Source organism: Sphaerodactylus townsendi, linkage group LG01 (assembly GCF_021028975.2).
Source record: "Sphaerodactylus townsendi isolate TG3544 linkage group LG01, MPM_Stown_v2.3, whole genome shotgun sequence".
Classification (NCBI taxonomy): Eukaryota; Metazoa; Chordata; class Lepidosauria; order Squamata; family Sphaerodactylidae; genus Sphaerodactylus; species Sphaerodactylus townsendi.
The window spans coordinates 62794561-62814107 of NC_059425.1; the positions used below are offsets into that span (position 1 = coordinate 62794561).

The following is a 19547-nucleotide window of genomic DNA, read 5'->3' on the forward strand; positions in this document are numbered from 1 at the left end:
TTGGGCTAGCAGCACCAACCTTTCAGGGATTGTTTGGGGGACTCTCCTGATGATACTACCCGGGTTTGGTGAGGTTTGGTTCAGGGGGTCCAAAGTTATGGCCTCCCAAAAATTTCCATCCCTCCATTACTCTAACAGTCAATAGAAGATGAAGACTACATCTTTGAGGGTCCATAACCTTGGACACCCTGAACCAAACTTCACCAAACCTGGGATATATTATTAGGAGAGTCTCCTATCAATACCACCCAGGTTTTGTGAAGTTTGGTCCAGGGGGTCCAAAGCTATGGACTCCCAAAGGAGGTGCCCCTATCCCTCATTGTTTCCAATGGGAGCTAATAGGAGATGGGGGCTACACCTTTGAGGGTCCATAACTTTGGACCCCCTGAACCAAACTTCACCAAACCTGGGTGGTATCATTAGGAGAGACTCCTAAAGATACCCTGAAAGTTTGGTGCTTCTAGATTAACAGTTGCACCCCTGACAGTAGGAGGCACCTTCACTTGAGATCTCCCCAGATTCTCCTTTTAAATCCACCCCCTTCAGCATGGATTTAAAGGGAGAATCTGAGGTCCTCAGTTTAGAAGAAGAAGAAAATTTTGGATTTATATCCCCCCTTTCTCTCCTGCAAGAGACTCAAAGGGGCTTACAATCTCCCTTGCCCTCTTCATGCCACTGTGAACAAACACCCTGTAGAGGTGGGTAATGAGAGAGTTCCGCTGACAAACCTTCGTGATTAGCCTCCAAGGTCACCCAGCTGGCGTGTGTGGGAGTGCACAGGCTAATCTGAATTCCCCAGATAAGCCTCCACAGCTCAAGTGGAGAGCAGGGAATCAAACCCGGTTCCTCCAGATTAGAATGCACCTGCTCTTAACCACTACGCCACACTGAAAGTGATGCTGTTTCAGGGTGGGGGATAATCTACCCCAAAACAGCATCATCACTTTTGTAGTTGTTTAACTAGGGACCCCAGATTCTCCCTTTAAGGTGGATTTAAAAGGAGAATTTGGGCTCTCTAATTTAAACACCATTGAAAGTGATGCTGTTTGGGGATGGATTCCAGCATCAGCGCTAGGCCAGGGGCAGGCCTTGGGGAGGCATGGCCATGCCCTAGGGGCGGGCGGGGGTGTGCCCCCCCACCCCCACCCCCATAAAAATCTATACCTACGTCCCTGGGTCTGGGGAAGTCAAGTTGGGGCATCAGAGACTGAGTGGGGGGATGCCAAAGAAACCCCTTTCCTTAACTCCCCCCCCCCCAATTCCTACCTTTTCCCCAACCCTCTCCCCTTCTACCTGTAACATATACAGACACTTAGGCACTTTTGGGCAGTAGGCTGTTTAGAGTCCAAAGTTTTAATCTGGAACTCCATGTGACTGGCTGAGAAAACTGCACAGCATTCTATAGCCAGATGATAGGGAGTTCTTTTGTGCTGTGAGCCACTATGAGTTCTGCAGGGTAAAAAGCTGTCTCATAAATGCTCTTAATTAAATAAATCAATTTTATTGTTTAAATCTTCTTTTGGATTTGGTCCCAAAAAGTAACTCTCCACTCCTGCAGAGCCCCTGAAATATTGGGCCCCAAAGAAGTAAGCTTTTGTCAGCTAAGACCCTGGCTGGGAAGAGGAGCCTGATCCATCCAAGGTGCTCTGAACATCAAGCGAGCTTTTCGTCAGCAGAGTGGGGATTCACACCCGGGTTTATCTCCCACTCTGACACTTCAACCATTACGTCATTCTGATCTAGAACCTCTTCTCCGGCCATTCCTTAACACCTGAAGTGAACGGACAGGAATTTGTCCCTCGCGTTCATTCTCCTGTTGGAAACCTCGCAAAGCAAAAGAAGCCTCAGCATTCATTCTGGGGCCGGTGTTGTGCTCATCCTCCCCTGGGAGGACAGAATCTGGCGCGCCTCTTCACGGTTCTCGATGGCCATTTGAATTAATACCCCTTCACTGGAGCCATCAAGGCCGCTGGGATCCACACGCTAAGGAGAACCGCGTTTCACGACAGCCACACTATTGCGCAAACATCTGAAAGGGACGAGAAACGTTTGCACTGTGGTGGCCCTTGGTTCCATGCGCACAAGCCCAGCCCAACCCAGCCCAGACGGGGGGACACACAGCAGCACATAGGGAGCCTGGTCGGGGGTAAATTCTCTGCTAGGAGCATTTTTAATGTTTGCAGGCGCGCAAAACAGACGAGCCTTGTTGCTCAGTTCCAGGCTTGAACGTCAACCGCGACCCACAGAGCTGTAGCTGCAGGGCTTGCAGACCTAACAGTGCGCGCCGCCGCTCCAAGGCCGGGCCGGCCCCACCCCGAGGGCCCTGGTGGTATTTTTCCTCTTTGCGATGAATCACCCGCCGCCCGCTTGGCTCGGAATGCCGCTGTTGCTCTTTGCCTTTGGTTTCGTGGGTCTTTTTTTGTAGAGCAGCTGGACGGTGCGCATTTTTACGCCACCCTACGGGAGAGGCAGCACCGGCGGCAGCAGCAGCTGGAGGCGACCATGTCTGGGATTGCCGCGAAATTAGCCAAAGACAGAGCCGTCGCCAACGGGTTAGGGTCCAATGCGAAGGCCGTGAAGTATTTAAACCAGGATTTTCAGGCACTGAGGAACGAGTGTCTTCAAGCAGGGAAGCTCTTCCAAGACCCCTCCTTCCCCTCGGCTGCCACGTCTCTGGGCTACAATGAACTCGGACCCAAGTCGTATAAAACTCAGGGCATCGTCTGGAAAAGGCCGACGGTAGGAGATACGATGAGCTCGGTCTTTTGCGGGAGGGAGTCCCAGAGCATCGGGGCAGATTTAGATTTAGTACTCCTCTCATTGAGCTAGCAGTGGGAACTCTTGAGTTTCTCCCTTCCGTGTTGGCTTGCGATGGAATGGAAGTAGAGGCTAAGAAACTTGGGAAAAGTTGAACTTTCATATAAAAGTGAGGTTTGTTTCTTACGGGGTAGGAATGGACCTTGACTGATCAGAACCACCACCACTGAACTCCAGATGTGCCTGTTTGCATCTCCCACTGCCAAGGATCATAGCTGATATTATTACTCTTTTGTAAAATGTGTGAACCAAATCACCTCTGAATTGTGTTGGACATTTGGATCGGATTTTCTTTGGTTGAGGTCCATAACTGGAAAAAAAAAAGCTAGTGCTTTTCAAATGCATGGTAGTTATCTCACCACCCTTTAGCCAATCTGCCCTGCAGATGCCACGGGAAGTGGGGAGGGGAATTGTCACCTATAGCACTAAGAGGCAGTAGTTAGTTTGCAATCTTTTTACTAGAGTGGAACTGTATGAATGTTGGCCTCAAAGGTTTTGCATGGGATTTGTCTTCAGTTATGAGTAAGTTTCAGAAAATGTTAATTATTGCCAGGAAGCAAAGCAGGATGGGGTGCCAAATGGAGGTATGTCCCTTTGCAGGCTGATATCAGATAGAGATGGTGGCTCCTGTGGGAATCCTGTTGAAGCCAGGTTATTTATTTTATTTATATCGCTTTAGTGATGAAATAATTTAAATTGCTTTTCAAAAAGTAATATAGGGGCATCATGTACCTTCTTGTATAGCATAGTAGTTATGAGAAGGAAAGAGCTGTTTTTATATGTGTGCTGTAGGGAATAACGATAGTGGTCTGCCTTACAGGGCTGTTGTAAGGAACACAACAAAATAATATATGTGAAGCACTGACTATTAAAGGTGTTCCATGAAGGCTATGGATTATTATTATCCAATACTTTTTTTAAAAGCTCTTCTTGCTTCCAGTATGGAAAATAAAGGATAAATGCTTGCAGTAGCCTGTGACAATGGGGAAAACTGCCATTAGAGATGCTAGTAGCTAAAAGGTATAGGAATACCAGATATCTTCAGAGATCTGCTTGGGATTTCTCAGCCTGCTTCTCTGGTATTTCTGTTTGGTGTACTGTTTGAGTCAGGAAGGCCATAATCTGCAGTCTCAATGCACAAGGAACTGGAAAAATTTTAATTCCAATTTTTTATTTTGTGTCTTATGTGTATTCACGTTTTCTTTTTCTGCCAGAAGAAGTAAGTTTTTTTCCCATTTCAATTGTATTTATACTCCACCCTATCCCCAAAGGGCTCAGAGAGGGTAACAACACAATGAACAATACTTCCCAGCAATATAACAAAATACATCATAACAGTAGTACATACATATGGCTAAATAACCTAATTTCAAATGGCGACTTGATATTACAGGCTGTACAACTTCTAAAACCCTAAACAGCAGTACTAACAGTAAGATACAGCTAAATCCATGCAATACTTAATACCTTAAAATAAATCAGTACATACAATGGATGGATACATACAATGGATCAATAATTTAACAGCATTAGAGTAGCAATAAACAACAAGCAAATAGAATTATATTGATACATCTCAACAGTGTTATCAACACATCAATATACAATATAAACTTCATAACAATATATTACCAATAAACATATTTAACAAATACCCAATAACAATACAATATAAACATTTCCAATAACTAAAACTACCCTGAAAACTAAACTACCCTATAACTGCTGCAATAAATAACCTTATTGAATTACTTAATATCTACACTACTACTAACATGAGGAAAAGACCACAGTCCCTAACTAAATAAGACTAACTAATTCACTGACAATTCCTAATAGCCTATACACCTAATAGTATTTATTTATTTATTTATTTTATTTATTTGTTCCACTTTTATACCGCCCTCCCCCAAAGTTGGTTACATAGGGCGTAAGCCATAACGCCAATATAAACAAGCCGGATAACAAAATAGAATCACTAAAAATTCATGTCAGTTGGAAAAGCAGCCTTTTAATTCTATAATCAGTTAAAAACAGATGGCGTTTCAGCCACTAGTTGCTCCCCCAACTCCCCTGAGAGGGGAACAGCGGATCTTAGTTGTTAATGGGCACTCTATCGCTAAGCCGGCCTCCCCCAAAAGCCCCGGCGGAATAACTCAGTCTTACAGGCCCCGCGGAACTCTTTGTGGTGGTCCCAGCAGGGCCCGGACAGCTGGAGGAAGAGCATTCCACCAGGCAGGGGCCAGGGCCGTAAAAGCCCTGGCCCTGGTGGAGGCCAGCCGCATCATAGAGGGGGCGGGGATCTCCAGTAGATTGGCCTCCGCCTAACGCGAGAGACCGACGCTTTGGACATATGGGGCCAGATCGGTCCCTGAGGTAACGGTGCGAGTGGTCCCAGACCGCTGTATATGCGCTCGCCTTAAAGTTGTTAACACCACTACTACCTTGAAGATCGATTCGAATTCAACTGGGAGCCAGTGCAGGCGGTGCAACACGGAAGCGTGATGTGGATCTCTAAAGGCACCACCCGCGGGAGCAGTCGTGCTACCGCATGCTGGACCAGTTTCAATTTCTCCGGATCAGCCTCGCAGCGTAGGCCCGCTGCGAGAGCTTGAGTTGCAATAGTCTAATCTGGAGGTGACCGCTAAAATGAATCACTGTGGCCAGATCCGCTTGGGAGAGGAAGCAATAGCCGCCGCGGCCTCGGCGGTGAAGATGTGAAAAACGCGAACCCCGGGTTACATGGGCCACCTGGCCCTCCCATAGAGAGAGACTTAATCCAGGTGGACCCCCCAGGCTGCTTAACTGAGGGGCCGTGCCAATGAGACCCCCTCTCGCCACCGGCGGCTGGAAACCCTCCGCTTCCTACCTATGCGATCTAGCCAAAGGGATTTCCGCTCTTTTGCTGGATCTTTAGTTTTAACTCTGCTCATGCGCCAACTAATCCAGCAACCAGCCTCCAGACAATGCTGTAGAGCTGCAGGCTAGCGCCTGCTCCCTCCTCCATCGACAGAATGAAGGGCTGGGTATCATCAGCATACTGATGGCACTCCAGCCCAAAGCTCCGTACTCCAGCTGAGCAAGGGGTCGATATAGATGTTAAGCAATAACAGCGGGATTAATAGCGCTTACCCTGAGGCATCATCGCCGCCAATGGCTGGCACCTCCGAAGCTCGTCCCCACACCACACTTGCTGACTCCGGTCCCGGAGAAACGAGGGCAATCCATTGAAGGAGTGCAGTACCCCCCGCGACTCGAGACGCGCCAGGCGGGTGGGTCAAAGAGACCGCGTGGTCAACCACATCAAAATCCGCTATGTGAGATCTAACAACACCAGCAGCGTTTCATCCGCTTCTCGGTCAAGCTGCAGATACGGATGATTCAGACGGGCGACGCAGTAACAGTCTCTCGTCCCATGCTCCAGCAACGGAAGCTGGACTCGGAAGGGATCAAAGGCCGATGCGGCCTCCAGAAAACCTTTCTGAAGCTGCTCCAACACCACTCTCTCAATTACCTTCCCCAGAAACGCAAAAGATTCAAACGGGCGGTAATTGGGTCGGATCACCAGGATCTAAACGACGGTCTTTTAAGAGTGGGCGGACCACTGCCTCCTTCAACCCACCGGACAAACTCTGGCAAGGTCGTGCTAAGGGAGCAATTGATAATAGTCAACAGGGTGGTGGGTCGTGACTCCTCCCGAACATGCTTCTTTTCAATAAGCCAGGAGGGGCACGGATCCAGAGGACAGGTAGTAGGTCTTAACAGCAGCTAGGCTCTGTCAACATCGTCTTCGAGAGCAGGGAAAACTGGGCCAAACAAGGGCCAGAAGACGTACAAGGGCGGCCTCCGAAGTTCACTAATTGTCTCCAAGGTGGCAGGGGAGGTCCTGGCTGAGCCTGACGCTTTATTTTATCTGCAAAATAGCTCATAAATGCCTACGCGCCAGCTAATAGCCAATTGATCATGTTTTTTTGAAGCTCTGATAAAGCAGGTAAGTGGATCGAATAATGCTAAACAGTTGTGCTGGCTTGTGAGCTAGCAGGACGCGAAGAGAGGAGGTGAGAAGAAAACTCTCTTCGCCTCCTTCGTCGCCATCTCATAGGCCTTCATAAGCGTCCTATAAGATGTTCGCGCAGCCTCGTCACGAGACTTCCTCCACACTCGCTCTAGCCGTCTAAGCTCCCGTTTCAAACAGCGTAGCTCCTCCGTATACCACGGAGCCAGCCGAGAACGGGGTCGAAGAGGGCGTCGGGGAGCAATAACCTCGATGGCATCTAAAAGGCGGGCATAGTAACTACACTTAGGGAGGGACAACGAAAATGGCGATATAAAAGTTCAACACAGAAAGGCCAGCATCTCCTCTGATAACTCCGCCTCCAACCCTGTCGCTTTGTCAGTTGTTAGCAATCCGTTGGGGGTCACCGCTACCACCATGTCCCAAAGGCACCCCACAGTGTACTCCACTCCACAGTGGGGGGCTAGCAGATGTTCCCTGGGCAGGAGACTCTCGAATAATTGTTCCAGGGGCCCTGCCACCGCCCCTTCTCACTGCCGTACTCCGAACTCCATCAGAGAAGGCTGCAATGTTACAGGGGGGTCCCTGCCACCAACCCCTCTCTCGATCCAAGCATCCTCTAAGATGGTGAAGTCTATGTCGTCTCCACAGTCTCGTTCCGATCACGTTCGGCTGGCCTCCACCTTGAATCCTGGCCGAGATTGGATGCTGTGCGGGGGTCTCTGCCACTGGCCCCTCCCCCCGTCTCATCAATCCAGAGGTCTCTGCCACTGACCTCCCCAAGCTCGTTCAGCTCACCCAGCCGTTGAACTCGCCCAGGTCGACAGGCTGTTATCCGTCGGGGACCGGGAACCAGCCACCGTCGAGATGGGCCAACTGCCGCCGCTGCCGCCACCCTCCATGCAGCGCCGCGGATGAGTAAAGTTGTTATCTTGCCTTAAGTTGTTATCTTGCATTACTTTATTGTCCAATGTTCTTGCATCTGCATCCACAAATCAGGGTTTCTCAAGAAGAGCCAGTGTGATATGGTGGATAGAGCATTGGATTAAGATCTGAGAGACCCAGATTTGAATTTTCACACATTCAGGCTGCTTCAGCTACATTTAAGCCATCTGTCTGGATCTATGATCCTAACACTCCTTGGGGATGGATATCCTAATGTCAAGGTTACCATCAGCAATTAAACCCAGATGTCCATACCTTTACATTTCCTGTTCTTATTCTTTTTTTTCCCCAGGAGCTGTGCTCTAATCCTCAGTTCATCATTGGAGGGGCTACCCGGACTGATATCTGCCAAGGAGCTTTAGGTAAGGCTAGGAACGCATTTCTCATTTCGTACAGAAGCTCATTTTTATTGTATTGTTCTATGTGTATTTTATATATTTTTCCTTTTACTAGAAACTTTCTATTTTGTATTGTCAAAGGCTTTTATTTCACTACAGCATATCTTTGAAGATGCTAGCCATGGATATGGGTGAAACATTAGGTGTAAAAACTACCAGATCACAGCCACATTGCTTAGAAAACCAACAACAGCCAGCACATTCCATATTGTTTAATATCTTTAATGTAGGGCTGGAAGGGAGAGGAGGAAATGAAAGGTGGTAACTCCAAAAACAAGAGCTCTCGCAAGCTCAAACCACCAGTATTCCAGTAAGATGGAAATGCAGTAGAGAATTCACTATGTTAGGGGACATGTAAACTCCAGTGAAGGGAACCCACTTCCCAAATAAAGAAAATAGATTCAAAGTCTTTATTCTCAGCCTGTATGACCTGTTGTTGAACCTCCAAAGAAAATGTTTGGCCACTGTGTGAGACAAGATCTGGACTAGATGGACTGCAGGTTTGATCTTTAAAGACTCTTCATACGTTATTTTTTAAGTCAAAAAATGGCTTGTTGACTCAGCTTTTTTTCATTTCCTAATTGTCTTCCAGAATAGTATAGTGGCAGACTTGAAACTGGAAGGCCCAGAGTCAAATCCCTACTCTAACATAAAGGCCTTCTGGGTGTCCTTAAGCCAATCACATATTCTCAACCTAGCCTACCTCACAGGATAAAATGGAGAAGGGAAGAATGAAGGTTGCCACTCTGAGCTCCTTGAAGGGAGGGCAATATTTTAAATGTACTGTATCAATAAAAAGTCACAAGGTGTTTCACTTCTAGGCTAGTGGCTAAAACAATTAACTCCAGTGTTAGCACAAAGATCACAGAAAAAGTTCCATTCTTACAGCTTAGATACTGATTAGACAGTGCGATGAACTAGGAATAGTATGGAGAAATTACTCCCCATCCAGCAAAAGTGATCCTATCTCATCATTCTGCTGGATGAAAGCTGAAAGAAAAAAGGTCTTCCACAGGTCTAACCTGAACAGCCCACTTCTTTCTCATTCTCACACAAGAATGTAGCTGGAGTGCCCGAAGCAGCTATCAAGGTACATGAATAAGTTATGCCTATTTTTACGCTTCCTTGCTCAGACTCCATGATAAATCTGAGATAAAACTCTAGTCAGTAAGATCTTCAGACAGGCTAACTTCTGAAATGCCCTCTCAGTGGAAAATACAATAATGTGAGGGAAAGTGCAAACCAGCAGGAGAAGAGGAAGACCCAACATAAGATGGATTGACTCTATCAAGGAAGCAACTTCCCCAGTTTGGAAGATATGATCAAGGCTGTTAACAAAAGGACATTTGGAGGTCATTAATTCATAGGACACTGGTAAGTTGGAAATTACTTGACTGCACATCATTTACACATGCAGACCAAATCAAGGCTGAATTTTTCTTAGAAGCTAAAATAACCAAGCGGAGGCAATTGTTCTTTGGTCACATTATGAGAAGACAAGAGTCATTAGAAAAGGCAGTCATACTAGGGAAAGTGGAAGGCATCAGGAAAAGAGAAAGACCCAACATGAGGTGGATTGACATCATGAAGGAAGCCATTATCACTTCTTCTTCCCTCCCACCGAAGTAGGATTGTCTTTCCTTCCCTTTTTGCCCCAGGCATGAGGATTGCCTGTGTGTCCAGTTTCAAGCTGTGGTCTAACTTGGTGGCTGCTCACTGCCCTAATTGGGAGAAAGTTGAATTCTGGAAAAGAAGAGGGAGACAGCAGGACTGGTGATGCACCAGGTACTCTGAGGCCTAGTTGGAAGCGATGAGAATTGAGACTGGGGTGGACAGGTGCCTGCAGCCTTTGACCAATGGTTGCCAGCTGCCATGCTTCCTCCTCCTCTCTGCTGTCGACCCCTGTCTTCCTGAGCCAAGGGCAGCTGCCCCCCTCACCCCCGTAGATCCAGCCCTGGATTCAACCAGCTTTTCTGGGGACTAAAAAAAGGAAGGATCGGGTCCCCATTGACAACTAAAATGACTATGATGGGATCATGGGACCTGAACATTCAGAAGCCATGTGGAACAAGGGCTTTAATCAGGAGGGAAACTGGATGAGAGTGAGCGGGGGGAGGGTTTCCGGGATCCAAGCTTTTATCTTTTACTCGCTGTACTCAAACCCTCATAGACAAGAGCTTCCTTTATTTTGTTTGCTATTCTTCATGCAAATTGTACATCATGCCACAAGTGGAATGTTGTTTTGCTGCAGGGCAAGTATGTACCAATTTGAGCAGGCTACTGGTAAATACCTTGACCTTCCTGTATTGCTTCAGAAAGTGATATTTCACTATTTTTGTCTTTTCTATTTTGGTTTTGTAATGCCAGAAACCACCAAAAAAGTAAAACAAAACCCTGTTTCATGTGTCTTTCTGAAATTAAGGGTCATCTTTCACATATTCAGGAGCTGACATAAGTGAAAGTAGAGTCCTAAGAAAATTTTCCTGGACCTAAGCCTCATTGAGTAGACCTACTTAAGATTGCTGCCTAAACAAGTATGCTTCTTCACACACAGATTGTGCACTAGGATGACTTTTAACTTTTCGGATAGAATAAGCCAGGTCAATGCTTAATTGATATTGAAACTGCAGATCTCTCTGTATTTTAATTGTATTTATGTTTCACTGCCAAAATGGGTGTGTATGTGGAATTGACATGCATTGTCTACATCCCCTTTTTATTGCCAAACTTCACTCCATTCCCCTCTCATTAATTTATGTTTACCCCAAAATATCTTTTGACCTAAAGCAAACCTAGAAGTGTGGGCCAGAACTCTCCATGAATCTCCTTACTTTTAAAAACACCAGGAACAAACTAGCTCAAGAGATGTGGGTCCACATGTTGCCAGAGATGAGCGGATATACATATCCTATGCATCAAACAAGCCCAGTGGCTGAGAGGGGCTGGGGGTCATTTAATAGTTTAAGGCTGTGTTTTGGCATTTGTTTTGGCATGCAGAAGATCCCAGGTTCAATCCCCAGCATCTCCAGTTAGACACATCAGGGACTAGGTGATGGGAAAGACCTCCATCTGAAACCTTGGAGAGCTGCTGCCAGTCTGTGTAGAGTCTGAACATGAATGACCAAAGGTCTGATTCAGATTAAGGCAGCTTCACATGTTCAGTGAATCATTTGATCACCTCATGCATAGCATCAGCATATCCGTATCATTCTTCCCCTACTATAGGTGCATTTGCATGCATTTAATTTTTTAATATGCAATGTTTTTATTTTGTCAGCATACAAAAAAATCACACCACCCCCACAGCAGCACAAAACCAAAATATGAAATACAGAGAAGAAAAATAAATACGCACAAAAGAATTAGAACGTAACTCATACCATAACTAGACTTAGTCTATTATAACCAACTAAACTACACACCATAACATCAAATAATTCCCACTATCTCATTGTTGAATTCTAACCCATTCTAGGCTCATGCATCTATTTAAAATGAAACACATCAGTTACACACTTCTAACATTTCTAATATTATATTTCAATCTGCTTTTTTCTTTTCAATCTCAAATCCTGCAATTATTTTCTTCTACCATGTTTTTTCAATAGATAGTCTGTAACAAGGTTTCCAGTTTTCTACATATTTCTCTGTATTACTGTCCCTTAATAAAGTTGTTAATTTTTCTATTTCTGAATATTCTGTGACCTTCTGTTTCCAGTCTTCCTTTGTTGGAATTTTTTTCATCTCTAAATTTCTGTGCATACAAGGTCCTTGTAGCAGTACACAAATATATGAAAAGTAGTCTGTATTGATTTGGGTTGTCATCTCCCATTAATCCCAATAGAAAAAACTTCAAGCTTTTTCTCCATTGTTATTTTCAATACCTTTTGTATTTCTTTGAGTATTGTGTCCCAAAAGTATTTAGCCGCTGTACATAACCACCACATATTTAAAAAGATCCCTCATGTTTTTGACATTTCCAACATCTTTTAGATTTACCTTTATACATTTTTGCCAGTATTTAGGCATCAGATACCAGCTATTAATCATTTTATAATAATAGTCTTTCAGATTATAGCATGCTGAAAACTTCAAATTATTTTTCCGTAGTTTCTCCCACTGCTCCGTGTTTATGTTCCTGCCAATATTTCTGGGCTATTTAATCATTACAAACTTTACAGCATCATCTTCTGCATCCCATTTCAATAATATCTTATACATTTTAGTAATCAATATCTCATTATTTGTACATACCTTACTTTCAAATTCTGTCATTTGTGTAACAAAACCCATGTTCTTTTGGTAAGTTCTAAACATCTCTAGTAACTGATAATAATGAAACCAGTTTTTGACAATACCTGTTATCTCCTCTGGACTATTTCTCTTGGGCCCTTTCCGCACGGAGGCGGAAGGGCTTGGGTCGGCGTTTCTGACGCCGACCCGACGCCACTGGGACCGTCCGCATGGACGGTCCCAGGAAGAACCGGGAAGACGGTGCCACTGGGCGCTGTCGCCCAGTATACTTACCTGCTCTCCGGCCCTCCGGCGCGTTGCCAGGGCCTGGGGACACGCCTCCCCTCCCCGACGCGCCGGAGGGCCGGAGAGCAGGTAAGTGAAGGGAGGGAGTGGGGGGGGGGAAGCGCCAGGAAGCCGCTGCCATCCGGCTGCGAAGCAGCTGCGCCCCCTCTGCGAATGGCTGCCTGGGGACAGGCTGCCATATTCCGCCCGTGCGGAAACAGCCTTGCATATTCAATTATTTCCCAGAACAAGTTTCAACTGGGGGTAACCATAATGGCATGGCACTCACCTTAATTTTTTTATATTTCAACTACACCTAGAGAAGACTCCTTCTAGCATAATGATTAGAGAACTCTTCATGTATCTTTTCCTTGTCATACCACAAATATCCATGCCATCCAAATCTTCTGTCTCTATGCATTTATTTATTTATTTATTTAATTTGTTTATTCATTCATTCAATTTCTATACCGCCCGATCCCCGGAGGGCTCCGGGCGGTGAACAACATAATGTAAAACAGCAAGCAGGAGCAAATCCAATATAATACAAAACATAGGCTCCATCAATAAAACATATTAAAATACATAAGAACAGCGGCTAACAATTAACAAATTAAACAAGAGGCGTCCAAGGCTCAATTAAAACCCACCCCAAAAAGGGGGGACGGCAGGCCCCTCAATATGAGGGGCTCTGTTGTACCAGTGCCAGAGCAAAGAGCAGTTTCTATAGGATGGTTGCATTATTCTATCATATCCAACACTTCTCAGTATAAACCAATAGGGTCTTGGATCCATAGTTGCACTAATCAGATCTAACACAAAACCCACCAATGTCCGTTAGCATCCAAAATCCTGGTCCAGTGCCACGAAAAATCTCAATATAATGCCAATGGCAATTCTTACCCATTGATACCACTTCAGATACATAAAAAGCCATCTTTTGCAGATGGTTCCCATCCAGAACCATCTTCCAGTTACCATTAACATGACAATGTCAGACTGTTCCTCTTCAAAATAGGCACAGTATGCTTCCTATTCTGCTTTCATTTTTTCTTGAATTTAATCTTTCACATCCTCTTCTCCAGTTCCCATCTATTAGCTTTCCCACTTCCTGTTGTGGGTCAACTTGCCTTACTACAACTGGCTCTTCCCTGATACATCCTGGTGAGGGATTCCTTTCCCCTTATCCTAAGCACTGTTTCTGTTGAATGATAAATTCTAGCAGGCTTCTGCTGGCATACAATTCACCAGTTTTAGTTTTTAAAACTTTTGCAAATTAATTTATTTCCTTTAGAAATGTTTGTCTCAAGTTATATTTTATGGCAAATCTATTGTATGCCAATATACAGTTGTATTATATAAATCTACAAAGATTATTGGCGAAGATGTGGTGAGTCATTATACCAGAAGGAAGGAAACAATGTTTTTTGCATAAAGGAAACATTCTCATTTTCTGATACATTGTTCAAAGGATGTTGCCATGGTGTCACAAATAATAACCATTAAACAGACCAGTGTTTCCTCTCTAATCTTGGCTGCAGATGTTTCCTTCCCAGAGAAAAATATTTGCATTAAAAATCCATCATATACATTTTTATAACATTGTGTTGGCTTCTCCTATTTTTTTCACACTGTTTTGTAGAAAAAACGTGGCATTTTCAAAAAGGGGCTCTATCACCCATCATTGGCTTTGTCAGGAAAGCACAGAGTAAAACCTGGAAAAAAATACATTCCATTTCCCCCCTTCTGTCCTTCTGTGCTCTGAGGTGATGGCCCTAACAGACCAGAGCACTTAAGCTAAGCCAATTCTCTCTATTGATTTTTGTTTCTGGGAACAAACTCTCTTTCGCCTTGTAAGTACATCCTCTCTTTATGCTTAATGTATTAGCTATTGTCTTAACTGTGATGGGAAAATTTCATCCTGAAATGATGTATGATAGCTAACTTGGATCCTACCACTTAGTGTTGGCACCAGAAAGCAATGGTGGTGAAATGTAATGGAATTTGTAGTTCCATGGAATTAAGCCACTCAGTGGGAAGGGAAGTCTTATGTCAAAATGGAATGTTAAGAGGCTAATAGATTTTTGTCTATAATCACCATTTTCAGAGAAGACACTCACTTGAGTAGAATATAGCATCAGAAGCTAGAGCTTTAATCTTTCTTTGGTTTTCAGTCTCCAGTTCCTGTCCAAATTCCAAAATATTCCTTATATGAATAGAACAGTTACCCAAGAACCATTTGCGTATTGCAGGTAACCAGGGACTTCATGGTCGTGCATGACACCAGTACGGCACCACAGCTGTGCAGAACTCTACCTCTTCCTGCTATTCACTTTCCACTGACTCCTCTTGATGGTGGAAGGCAGTAATTGGGTTTCCCTGCTTCTGTGGCCCACAGGGAAACCCAATTATTGCCTGCCACCGTCAGGAGGACCATGTGAAGGTTGAAGGCAACAGCACAGACCTGCCTGGCCTTGAGGTAGCAAACAATCATTAGATGCTGATGAGTTTGCTAGTGTGCATCCATCACAAAAAATTGGTCTCAACCATGAATTCATGTTTAATGATTTTAAAATACTGATGCTAAATGTGGTTTTCCATTAGCTTTTAAAATTCTGCCTTCACAACTAGCAAGTTGTTTATGTCTGTGTTTAGTAAAGCAGAGCGCTAGTGGTGGCAAAGGTGCGGAACTGGTATGTTGATGGAGTGTACACTGGCATATGTCCAGCATCAGTTAGCAGCTAAGTTTTTGGCTCAAAAAAACAGAGCCACTCTTCAGAGCTTTCATGAAGGTGAAGACATCAGTGAATTTCCACACGCGAATAAGTTCACAAATATAATTGAAATTTACTTGGCAAGAAAGAAAGAGAGAGAATCCAGAATTCACGAAATAACTTTCTATAAGGTAGCCTTTGCCGTTATTGCTGCCAAAGTTAGTGATTTTTCCATGTGAAAATGTAAGTGTTTATCCTTCATTCATCTTGTGGACAGCATATTACTATACCCTTTTATGAATAAGAACATCTCTACTCTTTGACCTCATATATCTATGAACCTGATCCACCTGATCCACCCAGGGTTCAACAATAAGGATCCTAAATTGCCATTTTGTTGGTGCAAAAACTGTTCTGTTGATGGAACAAGCAGCATTTATTTTTGTGGAGGAAAGAAGCTTGTGTTGCTGTTGTCTTGCAAACTCTTCCACTGTTGCTCCCACACTGATCCTGGAGGTCTGCTGACCAAAAAGAATAGTTTGGGGGAGGGAGGGGAGTGTCACGGAAGCTTGCATTGGAAGGGAAAAGGTTGTCTTCTTTTAGCCTAATTCTCCTCATCCTACCAAACTCCCATTGTGGGTGACTTACTAATGCACTTCCTGAAATCTCACTGAAACCAAGGAGACTTAAAATGCCCTGTTTTGTTGTCATTTTATGTACCAGTGGAGGGGAGAAAATGGGCAATGTTTGTTTATATTTTGTGTGTGTGTTTTTTCCACAGGAGACTGCTGGCTGCTGGCAGCCATTGCATCTCTGACTCTGAATGAAGATATTTTGGCTAGAGTTGTTCCCAGTGATCAAAGCTTCCAGGATAGATATGCAGGAATCTTCCACTTCCAGGTATTGCACATCCTAGCGTCTGCCTTTTGCTGATGTGGAAAATGTTATCAGAACATAAGGGATTTAGAGTGGGAGGGCCATGCAAGATCAAGGCTTTTTCCAGAATGCTGCTTTCTCTTAACATTGCGGTAGCACTGTACGGGCTATATTATTCCTGTTTCTTTGTTATGGGGGAAATGGAGATTTGCCTTGGGGCAAGGGGAAGACGCTTGCTGTACAGGAAAGACAGATATGTCAATCAAGTTCTTTTCTTTTTTAATTGTAGAAGGTATGTAAGGGCTAGAATGGAGACAGTGAACACACAATCTCAGAGGTTGGGGAGAGCAGAACAAACTTTAAAGAGAAAGAAGTGTTTAATGTCAGGAAATTCAGAATTTCATAGATAGGTCGAGAGGGATTTGAGATGTGTAAGCAATAAGAGACTGTAACAACCCTTCTATACAGCAAAAAATATCCTGAAGTCACATGCTTTTAGGACATGATTTACAAGTGTCTTGTGATCTTTATGTATCTATTATAAAATGCATATACTGCCTTCCTCCCCAAGACTTTCTAGGCAATTATTAATTTGTGGCCTAAAATAAGTTTGTATAACTTCCAGACAAGTGACTATCTGCAATGCTGAGTTACATCACACAGGTGTTTAAAAAATAGGGCCTAATGAAAGGCTTGGGCCTGAGCTTTTAGGAATCAGAGAACTCTTTCTCAAACCTTACTTGTATACTTCCAAAATTAGCATGGACCATCTGTTTTCAGCGATCATAAAGTTAATGGCTCTAGCGCCATGTCATTAGATACTGATGTAATGGTTTTCTTTCTCCCTTTCAGTTTTGGCAGTATGGAGAGTGGGTGGATGTTGTTGTTGACGACAGGTTGCCCACCAAAAATGGAGAACTCCTCTTTGTTCACTCAGCAGAAGGGAGTGAGTTCTGGAGTGCCCTACTAGAGAAGGCATATGCCAAGTAAGTAGAAGGAGTTATGACAGTTATGTACACAACTGACTTATGGTGACCTCAGCAAGGGGCTTTCAAGGCAAGTGAGAAACAGAGATGGTTTGCCCTTGCTTTCCTCTTCAGAGCCCTCCTTGGTTGTCTTTCATCCAAATACTGGCCCTGCGTAGGTCTGACCAGAGCAGGCTATACTGTGCTGCCTTTGTTATGACAATTACTCCAGTTAATATTATGTAAATAGTGAGCCAGTGTGAGTTAATAGCTTGAGAGTTGGACTAGGATCTATATGTAAATCCCCACTCAGTCCTGAAGACCATTGTGTGACCTTGGACCAGTCAGTTTCTCTCAGTCCAACTTTCCTACACGATAGTTGTGGGTATAAACTGGAATAAAGGGAACCCTGACTTCTTTGGACGAAGGGTGGGATTAAAATGTGTTAAATACAATAATCCTTTAATATTTGACTTCTGAGCCCAACTCAGAAAAAGAACTACTGTAGGAGCAATGGAAAGATCGACTTATAATACAGATGATGAGCTTGTAGTCTTTGAGGAATCTGGGCTGGGGAGAAGGTTAAGAGTTTGGAAATCCTACAAGCAAGCCCCCAAATCTCTCTCCTCCAGGATTCTATAAACTTCCAGGACTGAATAAGCCAATTTCTCCATCTGTGTTTTTTTTCTTGACTCAAATATGGTACCAATATTTTGTGCCTCCTGAAACAGGTGACTTCATCAGGTCATTTTCTTTTGAGTAATTTACAAAATTAATAATTTCTGTATATTCGGAAGACTCCTGAGTATATAGAAACCTCTACTTTGTCTGTGATTATCTGGTTCAGGTACTAGCATGAGTGGCATGACTTATATTATTCAATATAATATAATAATTTCTGCAGATGTGTGTTAAGTGCCATCAAGACACTTCTAACTTACAGCTGCCCTAGGAATTAATAGTATCAGAAAATTAGTGAGAGTGTCTACAACTTCATAATTTGGAAGAAACAAAATAAGGAAATGTACAGTTGTCTCCAGCTGGCTTTCTGACTGTGCCCTGATATTGTTCAACTTAAGCCAGTACAGAAGGGAAGTTTGGTCTCAGAATTACATTTACTCAGAAAACCTTCTTTAGGCTGTTACAACCCTTAATAATAGATAAAAATGAAACAACTGAAAATGAAAATGAAACAACTAATGGAGCAAAACTAATAGACCGTTACAGAGCCTCAGCAAGCCAGCAGGAAAAGAAGAAAGGGACCTCTCTTTGATTTCTGGTGTGAGATTCCCTGTGGCAGAATTGGGCTTTTCACGAGAACACTTCTGAGCAGCATTTTGCTTCTACTACTATTTCAGACAAAGAGCAGAGGAAGTTTAACTATTAACTGTCCTGGTCACATCTTTTGTAGGGCGAATGGATCATATGAGGCTCTGTCTGGGGGAAGCACCACCGAGGGTTTTGAGGATTTCACTGGCGGTATAGCAGAGTGGTATGAGCTGCAAAAAGCACCACCAAACCTGTTTAAAATCATCCAGAAGGCTCTTCAGAGAGGTTCTCTCCTTGGATGCTCAATTGATGTGAGTTCATGCTGCTTTCTGTCTTGCTGCCTTCTATCCAGTTTTAAGTCCAGAACAATTGTCCAAGTGTGCTTGAAAGGAAACCACATGGTAATTTTGCCAACTTTGTTGAAGTAAAGAGACTATATGCTTGGCCAGCAGAAACCACTTTGCTATGTGGAATTCTTGGTTCAACTTTGAACTAGATTCCTGGTCTCCAATAGATCAAAAAGAGCTGTAATACTCCAGGCAAAGAAGCAATAATAATTTATTATTTAGATATTTACGCCACACATTTGTCCCCAATAGAGTTCTTAAGGTTGTTCTTCCCCAGTGGTGGACCGCCACGAAAAGGCACTTGGGGCCAGCCCTACTATCGAACTCTCTCTCCCGCTGCCACTCCTGCTGCCATGCAGCCCCCCCGCCCGCCACTCAATTCTTCTTTCCACCACTGTGACGGTACTCCGCCTGGCCCCATGCTGCTGTCGCAACACACACACCCCAACAACAAACCTTTTCCTGCTCCAAGTGATGCCAGCTCACAGCACATTGGGGGCAGAAGCTTCCCTGGCCTTAATCCTGCCCCCAGTGTGTTGCCAGTTGACACCACTTGGAGGGGTTGTGGTGGGGTTTTGGGGGCAGTGCTGTGCCAGGAAATTTAGTCAAGGGCTGGCCAGGGGACCAAAATTCACCCCATCTGCCTCCCCCCTAGTTCTGCGAGTTTTCTCCCCATCCACTAT

General features: G+C 44.2%; 1 protein-coding gene across 1 annotated transcript in view; it reads left to right on the forward strand.

Moving 5' to 3' along the window:
- Positions 1–2295: 2295 nt before the first annotated feature.
- Positions 2296–19547, forward strand: part of LOC125436868 (calpain-2 catalytic subunit) — a 45549-nt gene continuing 28297 nt past the window's right edge. The window contains exons 1-5 of the mRNA XM_048504251.1: positions 2296–2739; positions 8070–8139; positions 16189–16307; positions 17136–17269; positions 18660–18828. Of these exons, the coding sequence (XP_048360208.1) occupies positions 2503–2739; positions 8070–8139; positions 16189–16307; positions 17136–17269; positions 18660–18828 (729 nt within the window). The 5' untranslated portion in view covers positions 2296–2502. The remainder of the gene's footprint in view (positions 2740–8069; positions 8140–16188; positions 16308–17135; positions 17270–18659; positions 18829–19547) is intronic.